Source organism: Rhinatrema bivittatum, chromosome 14 (genome assembly GCF_901001135.1).
Source record: "Rhinatrema bivittatum chromosome 14, aRhiBiv1.1, whole genome shotgun sequence".
Taxonomy (NCBI): Eukaryota; Metazoa; Chordata; class Amphibia; order Gymnophiona; family Rhinatrematidae; genus Rhinatrema; species Rhinatrema bivittatum.
Window position 1 is genome coordinate 41,965,812 of NC_042628.1, and position 19,655 is coordinate 41,985,466.

At 43.0% G+C, this 19,655-nt stretch overlaps 1 protein-coding gene across 5 annotated transcripts in view; it reads right to left on the minus strand.

Moving 5' to 3' along the window:
* XPO6 (exportin 6) overlaps window positions 1-19,655 on the minus strand; it is a 205,463-nt gene that overhangs the window by 116,280 nt on the left and 69,528 nt on the right. For 3 of the 5 annotated variants that reach the window (XM_029576103.1, XM_029576102.1, XM_029576104.1), the window contains exons 7-9: window positions 6,487-6,943; window positions 6,115-6,189; window positions 2,322-2,448 (exon numbers count right to left, since the gene is read on the minus strand). In XM_029576103.1, the coding sequence (XP_029431963.1) occupies window positions 2,322-2,448; window positions 6,115-6,189; window positions 6,487-6,943 (659 nt within the window). The remainder of the gene's footprint in view (window positions 1-2,321; window positions 2,449-6,114; window positions 6,190-6,486; window positions 6,944-19,655) is intronic. The other 2 variants (XM_029576106.1, XM_029576105.1) reach the window with 1 other exon arrangement.

Sequence of the window (19,655 nt, forward strand, 5' to 3'; positions counted from 1 at the left end):
CCACCGGGGCGGCAGAGCCATCTAAAGCCACAGCGCCTTTTAACTTGACTACCTGTAAAGATGTGGGTCAGTCCGTGCGCTTGGCTACCTTGGGAGCCAGTCCCTGCACAGGTCTCACAGGCAAAGCAGTAGCTTGCAGAGGCCAAAAATGCTTTGTGCATAAGGAGGACAAAATCTAAAGAAAAAGAATCAGGATCAACATCCTATCCCCCTTGGAAAAAATCCTGGTCCTGATCAAACAATCAACAGGACTGGCAGGGACCGGTGACAGGGCTGGAAGAAACAGCCCCTCCCTCGTAGCATCAGCCTGAGCTGCTGCACATGTGCTTAAGATGGCTGCTGACCCTGCACTGAGGGAAAAGGGATCAGCACTGAAATCTCGCTGAGCAGGGCATTTGGAAGCCCCTCGAGGCTTGGGCAATGCTGCAGACCCTGAAAAGGAGCTGCCTTCCCCATCAGGTAAGCATCGGGAGCAAATCTCAGTTCTAGAAAGCCGCACAATGGATTCACCACATGCTACACACAAAGATGGCTGCGGCATAATGAGGGGAGAAAAACGGCCCAAAAAAGCGCGAAAAAAAGCAGCAAAATTAGTCCAATATGCGGCGATTCCGATGGGTAGGGGGGTCCTGGATCGTAACTAACCAAAAAAGAATTTTTTTTTTTTCAAAGCCAAAGCAGCCCAGGATAAGAGGGTCTGGAGCACCAGTAATCACTTACCCTGCTTCTTATCTGCCTGGAGCCCCGTGGGGTTACCAACCCCAGCTCCTTTAACCTGCCACCAGAGAGGATGACCCCGCAGGATCTAACAACCCCCCTGGAAGGATAGAGAAAACTTCTCAGCAGAAGAACTGTTTTTTTTTTTTTGTTTTTTGTTTTTTTTTAAACTTGCTTGATTCAGAACTTATAGCTAGTTAAATTTTAGTGATAGCCTAACCCCACCTCCATCTGCTGGAGACAGAGAAATACTGAAGGGATGCAGGAGGCACACCAGGTTAAACGAGGGTGCCTTTCAAGTTTTTCTCTGTCTCCGCCTGCTGGAAGGGAGGCATAACCCATGCTTTGGACTGATCCAGGTACGTACAGGGAAATAACAGGTCGAGGGTTATGTCCAGCCTTGTGAGTAGAATTTGTTACAATCTGTTCCCAGCCTAACGCAGACAAAATGTCAAGAAATGATTCACATGCAAAGGAACATGGTTGGGTATCTACATGCAGATTGAAATCACCTAAAATTATCGACGGGGAGTCTATCTAAATTATTTGCTAGTAATTCAATAAGAAGAAAGCTATTATGATCTAAAAGACCCGGGAGCAGTAAACTAGGCATACCTGAAGTGCTTTTGATTTGAAAAAGGCTACTTCAAATGGTGAGGGCAATAGAAATTGAGATATGATTTAGGCTTAAATCTTTGGCTATTAACATCAAACCACCACCCTTGTGATTTGTTCTTGTTATTGAAAAAGTCTCAAAGTGAATTACCAATTTGACTTGCTAACACTTGAGTTATAAGTTTTTAACCATGTTTCTGTAATACACATTAAGGTAGGATGAAAATCATCTAACATATCATTAATCACTGGAATTTTTTTGACAATCAACTGCGCATTAATTAGAAGAATGGACAAGACAAGACAGGTAGGCACAAAACTTTGTCAAATCCCTATTAATTTAGAAAGATCTCTGCCTTTTTTGTTTTAAGCTAATAAAGTCCCATGTCTTCTTTTGTTTAATATAGTGCTAATAGGGTTAACATAAAAGATGAGCCATAATAACACTTACATGTAACATCCAAAATTCAAGGGAGGGAGGTGGGAACCTTAAAATGCTTTCATCTAAAGGTGCGACACTAAGGGGCACACAAAGGAGCCTGCTCCTTGTGTACGCTCCTTTGGCGCACGGTGCGCCTCCAGCATCATGCCCGTGCTTCTATCCCCCTCGCTCCCCAAGATGATGTCAGCGGGGTGGGGGGGGGAGGAGCCTAGTGCAGCAGGTGTTCCGAGGTCGTGGAGGAGCTGCAGGGAACGCTGTCAAACCTCAGCTGGTAACAGGAGGCGGCAAGATGATTCAAGCCTCTGGCATCACGCTCCTATCCCCCTTGCACCCCAAGATGTCAGCCTGGGGGTGGAGACAATGCCCGAGGGGGAGCCTAGCGTGGCAGATGCCCCGAGGTTGTGGAGGAGCAGTAGAGAACGCTGTAAAGCCTCAGTTGGTAACAGGAGGCAGTGGCATTTCACAGAAAAATACTGTTGGAAATGTTATGATTTCAAGATAAAAAGGCAGAAGAACTTTCTTAAAATGGGTAAAGATGTCTGTTTACCTGGTGAAAAGTGTATTTGAAAAGCAGTGCCAGAAATTCAACCACTGGGAACTGGGAGTTGCACTCAATCCTCCTCAGGTGTACACTCACAAAGAGGCGCAGGAAGTCTGTAAACTTTTCCACGTAACTAAAATAAATCAAAGAGGGAAAAGAAATAAATGATCATAGAAGAAACAAGGATGCAAAAAAAATAAATGATATGAAATATAAAGTTTACAATCCCTTTGCATTAAAAATAAAAAGAAAGAAAATGCAACAGGCAGGTTACAGTTAAAATATAAAGCCCTGCAACAATTACCTACATGTTGGGCAACCCTTCATTCCATTAACACCTGAAATATAGCAGAAAAGACAACCTAGTCAAAAGGGACTTAACGTTCAGATAACAAAATCCTATCACCTTCAGGTGGCATACGCAAGCAAACAAAAGAATTCCATGCTAAATGGCGGTCCAGGTCGGGCTCAACACCATGGCTGTGACTGAACACAGCTGGCACCCTGAGCAGCGAGAGTCACAGGACAGGGAAGCTAAGAGGCAATAGCACTACTTACTATCTATAAAACACCTATTGATACCGGTATATTTTTGCTTAAAAAACAAAAAACCCCCACACAAACATCCCCATCAAAACCCCATAATGCTCCCCTATAAAGTGATAACTCTAGAGGGTCACAGTGAATCCCTAATTTAAAAAAAACAAAACAAAAAACACAGATGACACCCACTTGCATCCTAGCTTATGTACCAACATAGAACGTAGCTTCTTCTTAGAGCTGGAACTGATCGTGATGAAATGTCAAAACATCTCACTATCTGAAGGATTACCCATGAGAAGAAGATAATGGGAAAGGTGATATGTTCAGGCCACATCCTCCACAGAGCAATGAGAGCTCAGTTTATCTAGTACTCAGATATGGTGACGACAACCTTACAGAAAAACTACTGGCCCTTTTTTTGCTCCCTAACTCTCCCTCCAGGGTGCCAATCTAAATGTTCTGTTTGATCTGTTTATCCCTGGTAATCTAACTTCAAACTCTGGTTTTGTCTTTTTGGTACAGTTTTTCCAATATATTAAGGACAAATATTTCTAAAAAGAAAGCGCCGTCTGGCTCTGTTTTAGAGAGAACAAGTCTGGACCTTAACAATCTTGGGTCACACACACTTGCATTTAGCTTTGGAGAATTTTGATGTGTGTGGGCTCATGCACTAGCAGTAATGTGTATGGCAGCAGAGTATAAATTGTATGAATCATTATACCCTGCAATTAAAGGAGATAAGAATGGTGGTTGGGCTTCTTTTCCCTCTCTCAGAAAATGTATAGGGAAATTTAAAAGTAGACCTCTGGGCCATTCATTGTAATGTCTATATGATGTGATGTGGAACTTACATGATATGTTAAAAGGTCATAGTATTGTTTAATTTGATACATTTTGTCCATGTAGTAAACTTTTTTTCCCCCCAAAGAGATTAAAAATAAATATCTATCTATAACTCAAATAAATGAAAAGAAAATGAATTCACTGATCTCCTGGTACCAAGTCTACCGATAACTGAAGTATCTAGTAATACGGTCTTACAGCCAGATGCCCTTAAGTACAGACGTCACTGTAGTTCACAACCATATCGCGTGGAGGTTCTTCTTTTGCACACTCAATTCAACCTCTGCTTAAAAAAACAGGAGCCACAAAAACAAACAGAGGAAATAAAAACCCTTCAGCTAGTTTTTGTATCTACAAGGAATATCCCATTTCAGCCAAAGGCAGCAGCTAGACCAGGCTGCGTGGTCCACTATACATTACAACTCTGTAGCTTGATGAGCGAGATCTCATAGGCTGTCATACTTGCCATTGAACACAGGACTACATGGACTGCTCTTTTTGGAGCAGCCTGGGAAGTTTTACCCAGAATATTTGACTTTGGGCTCCAGGAGTTTCCTTCACCACCTCAGGAAAATAAAATGTTCTTAAGCTCCAAAGCTGAGGAACAGTGACACTGCCACATTAGTCCAGTTATTGTGTAAAAGAATTCTCAACTTTTCTCAACAAAAGGCCTGCAGGATACGATGAGTATCCTGACACTGAATTCAAGATTAAAATGCACATCTGACTGCCCAAATCTTCCAAGGCAGATACTATACAGGCAAGGACTATTTCTGAGAAACGCAGCAGCCAGGCTCTGCCCCAGGGAATTCAAAAGTCCAGAGAGTGTGAGATAATTAACCAAGGGAATTATTTCATAGCGGAGATGACTTCTGAAGTTCACGGATGTGATCTCATCGTTTCTATTACATCTGTCCCTGGTGTCCAGGCAGAGCAGGATTAGGGCTGGGCAGCAGCAGTAGAGGAACATGACATACATCAAGAGCATCTTCTGCTTCCACAGGGACGGTTTTCCCACTAAAACTGGTCACTATTGTGTGACCTCAGGATGCACGCAACATCTACAGGATTTATTAAACAATAAGACACAAGAAGGAATATTTAGGTGAATATGGTCAGGCCTCAGCTGTTTTTCAACCATCCAAGAAATAACATTCGACTTGGAGCATACACTCTGAAGTATCTTGTTTCAACCATAAAAATGTTTAAGTCGTTCATTTTAAGTATTTGATTCTAACCCCCACTATTATCTCTGATATTCCAGGAATGTTTCCTATTATATTATAATTTACATTAAAAGTACGTCTTGTGCAATAGAACAGTTCCGAAATAACTATGAAATTACAGGTATTCCGTACCAAGAGCAACGTCAGCAGGACCATTAACAAGAAAAGCTAAACTGGCCTGGGAGGCCAAATCCTTGGTGGAAGCAGCAGAAATCTGTCAAGAAAATATTTCACAAATAGCGGAGGTGGAACCAAATCAGGCCAGGAAGAGAAGTACACTCACGTTCTCCTAGTAATTTCTTAGTGTTGTTGAGAAATAAGTTAAGACCTGGTGGTATACTCAAACCACATCAAGAAAAATGTCAAGAATAAGAACAGAGCACACTGAGCAGCAGAGTCCATCAACTCACATGAAGGGTGAAGTATTCTTCGGGATCAACCAACAAGGGACTGCAAACATAACAACTTGGTAAATGAACAGAAAATAATTGTATACTAAGAAAGTACCAGAGCTCCAGGTTACAACTGTCAGCTGCTTTGGTTTTTTTTTTTTTTTTTTTTTTAACCTAGAAGTTGGGTAAACCTCTCTGCTTTTCCAACTGATGGACTAACAGAATTAGCAAGAGTAAACGCTCAGTGCGATTCTACATACAACAGCTTTAAACATCTCACGTTTGCCTTGCAGCAGCCTTTTCCAGTACTGAGACCCCCACACTTAGCTTTGCCAATCCACTTCAATCCTGCCCTGTAGCACCCTTTCCTTTTCTACTACAAATACCCCAATGCCTCACTTTATTCGTGTCTAGTAACATTCTTTTCTACCACAGTTTAAGTGATTTTCCAGAACCAACACTCAGTGATGGGCTGACAGATGCACAACGTGCACACATTTTCCTGATGTTCTGGGCAGACATCAAACTAGGTATACTGAATGCCTAAATCAGATCTGAATCCAAGTCTCTAAAAAAAATAAAAATAGTTAGTATTTTAATTCACTATGCTAGTTATCCCACCATCAAAAAACCACAATGCAATCCGCATCCCAATTACTATATACAGTATCTTGAGCAAAATGGACTCCGCTCTAACCCTTCACAAGTCTACTATCCTTTTTCTCTCTCTTTATTGCTTGAGACAGGAGAAAAAGATAAGACACGGATTGGAAAAAGAATTCAGGATTCCTTTACCTCATGGTGTCTCTTCTGCTGCTCACTGCCACAGCCAAATGAGGTGCCTTATCCAGCTCCTTCACCACCTCATACCTGCAGTCAAATAGCAAGGGGATGGGGAGACGAAAGGAAGGGTGTCGAGAGTAGAAAGATGGAGACAAGAGCAAGACCTAGAACACCAAACACTACTTAAAGCATAAACCCCTTAAACGACGCACTCTTACCTGGGCACACTTACCTTCTGGTCCCTTCATCTCTTAGCAGTTCAGCTCTCTGAAATTTAAAAGGATTATGGACATACCAAATAACGTAAGCTAATGGAGATCGGAAACAATTTTAGCGACTATACACCTTATTATGCTATCATTCTGCTTTGGATTATAGTCTTACCTTTCATCCAGCTCCTCTAGCCGACTCTTCACTGTATGGGCATTTGTCTCCTTAGTGATTTTCTGCAGCAAATAGAAAGTTTGCTGGAACATTCTCAGCAAATACTCCTCAAACTCCATGGGTACACAGTTCTTGGACATGAGTTCATTGATGCAGGACATGGCCAGAACCCCAAGCCGGCCTCGTTCCTGCTGCCATATGCAGTTCTGGCTGCTACCATTGACTGACGATGCCATTTTCCTGACCCGAGTATCACAACCAAAACGAGCAAAATGGAATATGGTAGTAAGAAGGGATGGCGTGATGCTGGTGGACAGAGGGATCCAGCTGAAGAGGTGGGCCAAGCACTCCAATGCCAGTGAACCAACGTACTCTCCCTCCGCATCCAGAATGGGGATTGGCTGGTTCAACAGTTTGAGTGCACTGGGAGTCTGCAACAGGTTACTTAAAATGTCACCTAGGAAAGAAAGGCAGTGTTTGAGATGCAGTGCCACATACCATTTCTGTTTCCCTACAAAAGATGATTTGCTATGTCTCCAAAAAATTCAGAAACAGACTTAGAATAAACACAAATTTATCACCTAACTTTGCAAGGATCAAACAAATGTGCATCCCTTCAGGCTAAGGGGAAACAATTGTGTTACGTTCAGAGTACAGGGTTATTCTGAGCAAAAACTTTTAAACAATCTGCAAATGGAAACAAAATCATAGTCACTACATTAAATAAACTGCAGGAGAGAGAGATCAATGTAAGTAGATTCTAGGGAAAGGTGCTATCCAAGAGCTTGTGATAACTGCCTTTCTTGAGGCCAGGAAGGAATCTAATTTTTTACTCTGCAATTGAATTGAATGCAGAAAGGGTTTCTTCACTTTTCTCTGTAGAAAATGCTAAGCTTAATCTCTAGGGAAACACCAGATTTTTTTGGTACTAGAAAACAGGCATAAATCTCTGGAAACATCATTGCTTCATGTACAAGAAGCAAGATATTGCTACCCTGCAGATGTTAAACTCGCTAGAGACTTTTGTGAGTTCCTAAATTCCACTTTGGAATTTAGGAACTCACAAAAGGGTACATGAGGAAGACTTGAAAATGTTATAACTATTTTCTGATATCTAGGTCCCACTTGGCTAAAATCTATAGAGTCCTTCTCTGGCATTTGAGTGTTTCTTTGATTTGTCCTGCCCTGAAAATCCTCCCCATTTTCAGGAGCTGCCACCTTGATAAAGCCCATTAAAACGGGATGATGGGTTCTACTGAAATGAAAATTATCTTTTTCTGAAATCCCATCCCTGGAATTAGAAGTTACACTGAGGTTGGCATTATATCGAAGGAGAAAAGTTTTCCCCCCTCCATCTGCTCTCTTTTTGACAATGTTTTCCAGTTCAGATCAATCCAAACTCCTGGATTCAGCCTTCCTGCCACCATATGGAGATAGAGAAGAAAAGCTTCACTGACACTGCTACTTAACCTACTGTGCCACTTGCAGTCCCCTCAGTATTTCTCTGACTCCAGCAGATGGTAGAGGTATAGAATCTGAAGTCTGGAGTGGAAACACACAAAAGACCAACAGGAGCTACCTCCTAGGAGTTTAGGTCCCTGGTGGGGGCCCATCCTCCCGGATTGAGATGGATGGGTTGGTGACCCTTGGTGTGTCTCGTCCCTGGACATGGAGGGGATTTTGATTAGCTGGTGGTCCAGTGCCCTTGATTCCCCGGAGAACCCTCGGAAATCAGTTGCTGCTTTACAGCATTCAGGAAAGACAGCAGGAGAGAAGTGCTCTCATACCCAGGGTCAGTGGCAAAGTGGCTCGTGGCCTCCTAAATAGCCAAGATGACTAGCAAGGAGGCATCGGCTAGCATCTGTAGGGTGCTGGGCGACACAGCGGCCCCATTGGAGCCTAAGATCTCCAAAGACTAGACTGGTCTGCCGGATAGGTCTCTGGGGGGCAGAATTCAAGTTGGACCTGGGTTTGGAGGAGGTGCCAGTGACCGAAGGGGACAACGCTAAGGTGGACCGTCTATTTCTCAGGGAAGAGACGTGGTTCTGAATTTCACATGCTTGAAGAGTTAGGAACAAAACTTCCTTAGGAAGAGTCAGATCTGGACAGAATGGACCAGTCATGGATGGCTTGAGAGTTCCAGTTAAGGCTTTTCCCTTCCACCAGTAAGAAACTGGATTTTTTAGGTTTCTGCCTTGGGTATACAACTGCCGTATTTATTTCTTTTATTTAAAAGAATTTATTACCCATGCCCTCCAACATTCGGGGTGCTTTACAAGTAATACAATCGCAATCAAGTGTGTAAAAATACAATATAAATAAAAACATGAGTACTAGAATATAACACACAGTAAAATACTGGGTTAGATGAAAAAGACAATAGAAATGAAAATGGGAAAGGAAATAAGAATAAAATTAGTACAATATAAATAAGAAATAAAAGTCTGGGAGGGAATAGCTGAGGAGATGAGGGATAAAAAGAAGATGGACTAGAGTGATTATGCTTCACATAGGCCTTTTAAAGCTTGCTTGAATAAATATTGCTTTAGGGATTTCTTGCAGTTTTGCTACAGTTTTAGGCCGAGAGCTCGTTTGCACTGGGTTCAGCAGTTGCAGGCGAAGGAAATGTCTTCATTATCCTCCACAAAGCAGGTGGAGCACTTGGAAGCAGCAGTAGCCTATATGGTAGATGCTTGGTGTGGCTTGATTAAGATGATGCAGCAATTATGTTGTCAGCGGTCTCAGCCAAGCAGTGGTTATAGTTAAGAAACAAGCCTGCGGATGTATGCTCAAAGTCTTAGTTAGGGTTCAAAGGCAAGCTTATTCAGGGAGGATTTAGAGCAATTGGTGAAGCATCTGGAATAGTCCAGAGGGGATAGGTTGCAGGAGGACAAGCCAAAGATGGGAAGAAATCCTTTGTGGCCCTTTTGCATTTTAGAAACTATAGGAGATATCTGCAGAACAGAAGCCCTTCAGCAGTACAGAGGCAAAGCTCGGGCAGCACTCAGTCCTTATTGAGGTGGGTGGAATGCTCAGAGATACCCTTGACCACTCTTTTCTTCTGACTGTCAGGGGGTGTGATTAGCCCACTTTACAAGGAGTGGACCAGAATCACAACAGACCAGTGGGTCATAGAAGTGATAAAAAATGGCTAAGAGTTAAAATTTGCTCATCTGTTGCAGGAAGCCTACATCCTCTCCATTAGCTCTCCCTATGCCAAGCAGGTGGCAGTTCATGACATGGTGAACCTCTTGCAGCAGCTAAGAGCAGTCCCTCAAAAGGAATAGGGGGAAACTGTCATTCTATTGATTTCATGGGACCATTTGTGGGGTCTGAAGGCACAACTCAGTCTGTCCGCCACATTCTCTGTACCTGCAGATACGTTGCCTTGAGCACCATCGTGTGGGACAGGGTCCATGACCAAATCTGGACCACCTTGACACAGAAGGTACAATCCCATATCTCCCTGCTTGTTGACATACCACATTGCTGCCTGGTTGTCTGTTTGGATCAGGACAAATTTGTTGGACAGCCGATCTCTGAAAGCCCATAGTGTGTATCTGATCGCCTTGAGCTCCAGGAAGTTTATCTGGCAACAGCTTTCGTGGGTGGACCAGAGGCCCTGGGGTACAGACCCCTCTACTACATGAGCTGCCCAGCCAGGGTGGATGCATTCGTAGTTAGGACAATTTGCGTAGGACAACTCCGGAAAGAAATCCCCATTCCAGATTGGAGAGTACCCACCACCAGGCCAGAGTCCCAGAGAGACGGGGTGACTAACGCAAGCCTGGAGGCTCTGTGTGGCCTGGCACCATTGCGACCTCAGGGTCCACTGGGCTCTGTGCATGTGTAAACATGCCAAGAGTGACATGGAGGGTTGCAACCATTTGATCCAACAACCTGAACAGGTGTTGTGCTGACACCTGCTGGCTCCTCTGGATCTCTGCTTCAATGGACGCCAGGGTGGCGGCCCGTGAACAAGGTAGGAAGGCTCTTGCCCGAGTCATGTCTAGCAGGGCTCCTATAAAGTTCAATTGAGGTGAAAGACTGCGATGACTTTGCATAGTTGATGACAAACCCTAGTGACTCCAACAACTGGATAATTAAGCTCATGGACTGAATAGCCCACGCCTGAGACATGCTCCTGACTAGCCAATCATCCAGAGGGAGGGAAGACATGCAGTCCTAGCCTGCGGAGGTGTGCCGCCTCCACGGCTAGGCATTTTGTGAAGACACGTGGTGCTGAAGCTAGCTCAAATGGCAACACAGGCAATCTTACCTGCTCATTCTTTTGGATCTTTCCGCTGCATTTGATACGGTAAAACACTCTACTCTAATAGACCAACTAGCCAACATAGGGATCAAAGGCATAGCCCTTAGATGGTTCCATTCCTTCTTAAGCAACAGATACTACAAAGTAAGGATAAACAACAAAGAATCGCACCCAATCCTGACAGAGCAAGGAGTCCCACAAGGATCATCACTTTCACCCACCCTCTTCAATATCTACCTCCTCCCTCTCTGCCATCTACTCTCAAACCTTAAGCTTACCCATTACCTCTATGCAGACGACATACAAATCCTCCTTCCGATCACAGAATCCCTTCAAAAAACCATCACGTACTGGAACGAATGCCTACAGCCCATCAAAAACCTACTCTCAAGCCTTAACTTAGTATTAAATGCTAATAAAACCGAAATGCTCATTGTCTCCCAGGATCCATGCACAATCTCTTCCAGCCTTTCTCTACCTAACACAAACAACTCGTTCTCATCTGACGTCAGAGACCTTGGAGCATGGCTAGATAATCATCTAAACCTAAAAAAGTTCGTAAACAATACTACAAAGGACTGCTTTTACAAACTGCAAGTCCTTAAAAAACTTAAACCCCTCCTTCACTTCTCCGACTTCAGGCTAGTACTGCAATCCATCATTCTTTCCAAGCTCGACTACTGCAACTCCCTGCTACTAGGTATTCCCGCCAACACTATCAAGCCATTACAGATGGTTCAGAATTCAGCGGCTAGAATTCTAACTAGCACTAACAAAAAAGACCATATCACCCCAATCCTTCGGAGCTTACATTGGCTCCCCATTAAACAAAGGATACTCTATAAGGTACTCACTATCATCCACAAAGCGACAAACAATCTAGCCCCCATCACATTAAGCTCTCAACTCCAACCGCACACTTCCTCCAGACCAATCAGAAGCGCATACAGAGGAACACTGCATGCTCCGCAAATAAAATCATCATTGAGCAAACGTGCGCTATCTTCAGCAGGCCCACACCAGTGGAACACGCTTCCCCCAGATCTTAGACTAGAACCCAGTTATCAAGAATTCAAAAAAAAGACTGAAAACTTTTCTCTTCCAACAAGCTTTCCCAGACGCTTAATCTTACTATGACTGACAGACTTCCATCCCTTAACTATGGACACTGTATAAAGTACTACTTTTAAGAATCTGCAACTGGACAATTATCTGTGAGCTCAAAAATTCACTTTATTTCATATATATATTAGGCATTGCTTATATTTATTGCTACGTTAAATAGTTATACTTCTTATATAAAATATTATATTTCTTTATTTATTACCAGTTAAAATATTATCACTTTATTTAGCACTATGTTAAATTGTCAACCAGTTATACTGTTCCATATGTTATACGGTTCCATGTAAAGCTCCGCTATCTGTTGAGCAGTTCTTCGTTTTATGTAAACCGGAGTGATTTGTAGTCCCTACTAGAACTTCGGTATATAAAAATTAAAAATAAATAAATAAATAAAACACACTGTACTGGATGTGCTGTTTCTCCACCACGAATTGGAGGTACTTTCGGTGACCTGGGAAGATCTCAATATGGGTGTATACATCCTTTAGATTGAGGGAGCACAGCCAGTCCCCACTTTGCAGAAGGGGGATCAAGGTGCCCAGGGAAACCATCTTGAACTTTTATTTATTTTTAGAAACTTGTTCAAGGCCCTTAGGTCTAGGATGGGACGGAGTTCTCCTGTTCTTTGCAATCAGGAAATACCTGGAGTAGAATCCCCGTCCTCACTGCCTTGGCGGAACAGGCTCAACTGCCCTGGCTGATAGGAGGGTGGAGAGCTCCACAAGCAGTACTTTCTGATGCACTACCGGCCGCCAAAATGGGCACAGAGGACAATGTGGCGGGACACCAAATAAATTTAATTTGTACCCCTTACGGATGATGGACAGAATCCATTGATCCGAGGTTATACTGGGCACTGATGCAGTTCTTGTCTGTTTTGGAATCGCTGCCAGTCCCCGGATCCCTGATGTGGATCAGCGACTGGCACCAGGACCGGTGGAGACTGTTGCAGGATAGGTGCTCCTCACCACAGGGTAGCTTCGGGGGGCATCATGGCATGAGCCAGTGGATTCCCTTGCCCGGCACTGTGCAAAGGCAACCGGTGCCGATGCTTCCTCGGCTTCCCTCAGTGCCAAGGTCGCAGATGAGGAACCAAACTTTCTTGACCTGGAGGAGACCAAGCATGGCCAGTCTCTGGCGCACTTATCCACCGGTGGCATGAGCAGAACGAACGGTCCCACCAATATTGATGGCGTGGTGTCCATCTGTGAAGCTCCAAGGTCCATCAGTATCTATGCCACCAATGCCAAAGTCGATAGCTCAGATGTGCCCGACCCAAAGAGTTTCTCCATCTTGTCGAGTGGGGCACAACGGCCCTTCTGGGTCATTTGGGCACACCTGCGACAACCCCAGATGTCATGTGATGCCCCCAGGCAGAGGACATATATCGTGGTGGTCTGTGACAGGCATGGCCCTCAGACACTGGGGGCATCGATGAAACATAGAAACATAGAAATGACGGCAGAAGACGACCAAACGGCCCATCCAGTTTCACACTTTTTTTCTTACTTATCTGTTTCTCTTGGCTCTTAGTAACCTTTTGGTTCTATTACCCTTCCACCCCCACCATTAATGTAGAGAGCAGTGTTGGAGCTGCATCTAAATGAAATATCTAGCTTAGACAGGGGTAGTAACTGCCGCAATAAGCAAACTACACCCATGCTTGTTTACCCCGACTATGTAATTCAATCTTTGTTGGTTGTCTGTATATAGATCCACTTTTCTTCATTCCCCCTGCCGTTGAAGCTGGGGAAACTGGAAGTAGCTATGATGAAGTGAAAAAAGAGGGATGCAAAATGGCAACGATGGTAGCAGGCAACAAGGCACTGCTGCCATGGGGAAGGTTGAAATGAAAGAAAATGTATTCTAAAACTTCAAGACACCTATCTAAAACAATTGAAGAGCTCCACTCAACGCAATGAAAAAACTGTGGAAAAAAAACCAGACTGAACATAAGAACATAAATTGCCATGCTGGGTCAGACCAAGGGTCCATCAAGCCCAGCATCCTGTTTCCAACAGAGGCCAAACCAAGCCACAAGAACCTGGCAATTACCCAAACACTAAGAAGATCCCATGCTACTGATGCAATTAATAGCAGTGGCTATTCCCTAAGTAAATTTGATTAATAGCCGTTAATGGACTTCTCCTCCAAGAACGTATCCAAACCTTTTTTGAACCCAGCTACATTAACCTCACTAACCACATCCTCTGGCAACAAATTCCAGAGCTTTATTGTGCGTTGAGTGAAAAAGAATTTTCTTCGATTAGTCTTAAATGTGCTACTTGCTAACTTCATGGAATGCTCCCTAGTCCTTCTATTATTTGGAAGTATAAATAACCAATTCACATCTACTCATTCAAGACCTCTCATGATCTTAAAGACCTCCATCATATCCCCCCCTCAGCCGTCTCTTCTCCAAGCTGAACAACCCTAACCTCTTTAGCCTTTCCTCAAAGGGGAACTGTTCCATCCCCTTTATCATTTTGGTTGCCCTTCTCTGTACCTTCTCCATCACAACTATATCTTTTTTGAGATGCGGCGACCAGAATTGTACACAGTATTCCAGGTGTGGTCTCACCATGGAGCGAAATAGAGGCATTATGACATTTTCCGTTTTATTAACCATTCCCTTCCTAATAATTCCTAACATTGTTTGCTTTTTTGACTGCTGCAGCACACTGAGCCGACGATTTTAAAGTATTATCCACTATGATGCCTAGATCTTTTTCCTGGGTGGTAGCTCCCAATATGGAACATAACATCGTGTAACTACAGCAAGGGTTATTTTTCCCTATATGCAACACCTTGCACTTGTCCACATTAAATATCATCTGCCATTTGGATGCCCAATCTTCCGGTCTTGCAAGGTCCTCCTGTAATGTATCACAATCCGCTTGTGATTTAACTAGTCTAAATAATTTTGTATCATCCGCAAATTTGATAACCTCACTCGTCGTATTCCTTTCCAGATCATCTAACGAGATAAATGAAGCTTGACCTACATGCCGCAAATGTGCAGTAGAGAGCAGCTCTACCGCGCATTTGTGGGCGAGCACGTCGGTCAAGCGGAGCGTCAGCTGTTAAAAAACATGGCGACGGCGAGGAGCTCTATCAGCGGTGAGGAGCAGCGGTGGCGACAGCGAGGAGCGGCGGCGAACTCGGTGGTGAGGGAGGGAGGGGCGGCAAGGAGCAGCGAACTCGGTGGTGAGGGAGAGTGAGGGGCGGAGGCGGGGAGGAGCTGTGAACTCTGGTGAGAGTTAGGGGGTGATAGTTAGGGAGGGTGAGGGGAAGGTGAGGAGAGAGGGGGAGGTGGGAGGGGTTGTGCTTGAAAATGGACTGAAAAAAAAAAGTAATGTAGCCCGTTTTAACGGGCTTAACGGCTTGTTTATATATATATTGAAAAGCACTGGTCCAAGTACAGATCCCTGAGGCACTCCATTGTTTATCCTTTTCCACTGAGAAAATTTTAACCAGTTTGTACTCCACGAAAGGACATCGCCTCCTATCCCATGACTTTTTAGTTTTCTTAGAAGCCTCTCATGACGGACTTTGTCAAATGCCTTCTGAAAATCCAAATACACTACATCTACCGGTTCACCTTTATCCACATGTTTATTAACCCCTTCAAAAAAATGAAGCAGATTTGTTAGGCAAGGCTTCCCTTGGGTAAATCCATGTTGACTGTGTCCCATTAAATCATGTCTTTCTATAAGCTCTACGATTTTGATCTTGAGAACAGTTTCCACTATTTTTCCCAGCACTGACGTCAGGCTCACTGGTCTATAGTTACCCGGATCACCCCTGGAGCCTTGATTTTTTTTCCTGAAGTGCAGCCCTGGCTCCATGAGCCATGAGCATTAGACATACAGTTCTTCAGCACACAAAAAACAACTGTTAGGAAGTACTGTACTGTGTGCAGTGAGAAGGAACAGATGGGAAAGCACTGAGAGATGTGAAACAGTACGGGTTGAGATTACACAAAATATGGGGGGGGGGGGGGGGGGTAGAGTCAATGCTCATCTTGTGCTTCCTTTCACAAATTGTGGGTAATCAGATGCTGCAATAGCATTTTTATTTACAGGAAGAATTGTGCTCAAGAAACAAGCAGTAGAGAAAACCAGTTTTAGAACTATTTAAAAACAAACAAAAAAACAGAAAGCCATTATGTTGTAAGCTTACTACAGGTAACAGTCAAAAGGTAAGGGACCAAATCTTAATGTCCACCAATTAATGCTGTTCAAAGAATGGTCAATTTATTGTAATTTTATAACGAGTCAATACAATTAGCAACACTGATTGCATTTCGAAGAACTGCATCAAGAGGGACCAAACCAGATATCTGAAACATACATACATGGTATAACGACAAAAGATTTCCAGAACTTCAAGATTTGCAAATATAAAGAACAGCATAAGCTTTTTACAAACTAAGGAGGCAGCATGTCTTCTTTAAGATATGCAGCTAAAGCTATGCCCCACCTCCGACAGCAAATCCTGTTGATATTTCAGGAACGGAAATTGCGGTGTTCTGAACATAGCAATACTACTTCCACTTTTTCACTTCTTGTAAAGGGGATTTTAATCTAAAGCATTTAAATGAAACTCCTAAACATAGCTACCTTTAACAAGGTCGCTCTTGCTCTCCAGGTTTCTACTTCTAGAATAGCAGTCCGGCTCCTACGCAACAGCATATGCCACTATCACAATAGAACTCTAGTGGTCTTGGATTAAAAAACGAAGGGAGAGGTGAATAGAGCGGCACTTGCTGCTGGAACCAGATCTGTCAGATAATTTTGAAATGAAAAAAAAAAGGGAAGAATATACATGTCCCCAAATATCATGGCATAGAGTTTGCATATGTTTCAGAACAGTGGTCCCCAACCCTGTCCTAGGGACCCACCAGTTTTCAGGATAACCACAATGAATATGCATGAGAGAAAATTTGCATGCACTGCCCCCATAACATGCAAATTTTCTCTCATGCATATTCATTGTGGACATCCTGAAAACCAGACTGGCTGGTGGGCCCCAGGACAGGGTTGGAGACCACTGCCTCAGAGTATACACATACAAATTACAAATCTGTAGTTAACAGATGCTGCATTTATAACATGGTAGCTGACGGAAGACAAAGATCAATCTGCCCATTTAATCCTATCCCCACAGCTAAGGATAAACTTGGCAGCTATAAAACATAATTGCTTGTAAGATATCACTCCTTAAGAACATTATATGATGCCATACTGGGTCAGACCAAGGGTCCATCAAGCCCAGCATCCTGTTTCCAACAGTGGCCAATCCAGGCCATAAGAACTTGGCAAGTTCCCAAAAACTAAGTCTATTCCATGTTACTGCTGCCAGTAATAGCAGTGGCTATTTCAAGACAACTTAATTAATAGCAGGTAATGGACTTCTCCCTCCAAGAACTTATCCAATCCTTTTTTAAACTCAGCTACACTAACTGAACTAACCACATCCCCTGGCAACAAATTCCAAAGTTTAATTGTGCATTGAGTAAAAAAGAACTTTCTCCGATTGGTTTTAAATGTGCCACATGCTAACTTCATGGAGTGCCCCCTAGTCTTTCTATTATCCGAAAGAGTAAATAACCAATTCACATTTACCCGCTCTAGACATCATGATTTTAAACACCTCTATCAAATCCCCCCTCAGCAGTCTCTTCTCATGTATAATCTTATAAGATATCTATGACATTCTGCACCTTACACTTTACCTCAGGGTGATCTTAATAAAAAATCTGCTCCATGTACTTCACAACATTTAAAAAGTACCATACTCTGTAGATCTCAATATAATGCAGTTGATAGTCTCACTTATGTGGACCACATTTTTGGACCCTATGTAATATAACATTTATAAATTTTGCTGTAAAAGATGAGAACGATGAGATAATTTCATACTGTACAATTTTTTAGATAATGGAAATAAAGATTTCATGGAATTAAAGATTTTATTGCTAGGAACAAAAATGCTAAGAACAAACCACCTGCACTCTGATTTTTCTACACTAGAAGCAGAGTTGCTGCATTGAGAAAAAACCTTTGCACTGAAGATGGCTCCACGCGTTTGCTTGCACATGGTGACAATTTGTCCGACCTGAAAAGGGAGTCTGCAAAAGGGACTCGCCTTGCACTGATGAAGTGCCTGTTGGCACAGAGGTGTCTGCTTTAGTTCCAAGGCACTGGCCTTACCTCCACAGTCTTTGGAGGGTGAATGGCGCCTATGACAAGACTGTCAGTCATGGCGCCACTCATAAGATGACTGCACCTTTATTGGTTTAGGTAACAGCCTCAGCACCAAAGAGTGTTTCACCTTAATTGCTGCACTGGAAGCCTGTGGAGACCCTAGAAAATCTTGCAATGTGTAGCTTCTTGATCTTCTGGCCCATAGAGGCATATCAGCACAGGTTAGAGACATTGTAGAACAATCCAAGACCCTGCACGCATCAGTCATGCTGACCTGAAGAGACATTTTAAAGGAGCAACAGGGACCTCTCTTGAAGCTCAGCTTGCTGTCAGTCATTTTGGAAAGGATTGCTGCTAAATCAAACTCGATTTTTTATTTACAGAAAATAAAATTGTTTTTCTAAGTAGATGAATGAAAAAAGAAAAAAACACAAATTAAAAGGAAAGGGAAAAAAAACTTACAAACAGCTAGAAAGAGTTCCAAAAAAACCTGTCCTTTTCAAACTAGTGACAGAATGACTGAGAAGACTTGTGTTGCAACTGCACGGAAGGTCCACATGCTCAAAGACCTCAGTTTTTGAGCTCTGAAAAAGCTCTGTCTCATGCTGTCTGTCGTCACCACTTGCATGGCTGATCCTTGTCCTTTGTGTCTACAGAGAAAGATCTGATTCTAAACTATTTAGGACTCTAAAAAGGTGTTCTCAGAGCTCTGTAATTCTTATTGTTCCTGCTCTTCTAATTAAAGGAACCAAGTTTCAAGGTGAAATCTGATTCCTGACCATGCAGGAATCATGCAATATATTTGATTCAATACCTGCCTGTAATTAAGCCCATAGTCACAGTACAGGTTTCTGAGTTGATTAAACTGGACTGTGCTCAGATATATCAGCATCAATGAAACAATCAAAACTAGTGACAACATGCCTAAAATCTAAAGGAATTCTGAAACAAAATTGCAGGACGATGAAAGAAGACTCGCAGCCTTGTTTATCTCTATAGTGCTCTTTTTCCAAGGGAAAACTGGGAAATACCTTAGAACTGACTTGAAAGACACAAGAAAAATTGAGGAAGGGCAACAGGAAGCTGGTCCTGCCTTCACTAGGAGTCCATATGTTCTAAATATCAAAATCACAGAACATATAGAAAGGCATGGTTTAATGGAACAAAGTCAGCATGGCTTTACTCAAGGCAAGTCTTGCCTCACAAATCTGCTTCACTTTTTTGAAGGAGTTAATAAACATGTGGATAAAGGTGAACCGGTAGATGTAGTATACTTGGACTTTCAGAAGGCGTTTGACAAAGTTCCTCATGAGAGGCTTCTAGGAAAAGTAAAAAGTCATGGGATAGGTAGTGATGTCCTTTCGTGGATTGCAAACTGGCTAAAAGACAGGAAACAGAGAGTAGGATTAAATGGACAATTTTCTCAGTGGAAGGGAGTGGACAGTGGAATGCCTCAGGGATCTGTATTGGGACCCTTACTTTTCAATATATTTATAAATGATCTGGAAAGAAATACGATGAATGAGATAATCAAATTTGTAGATGACACAAAATTGTTCAGA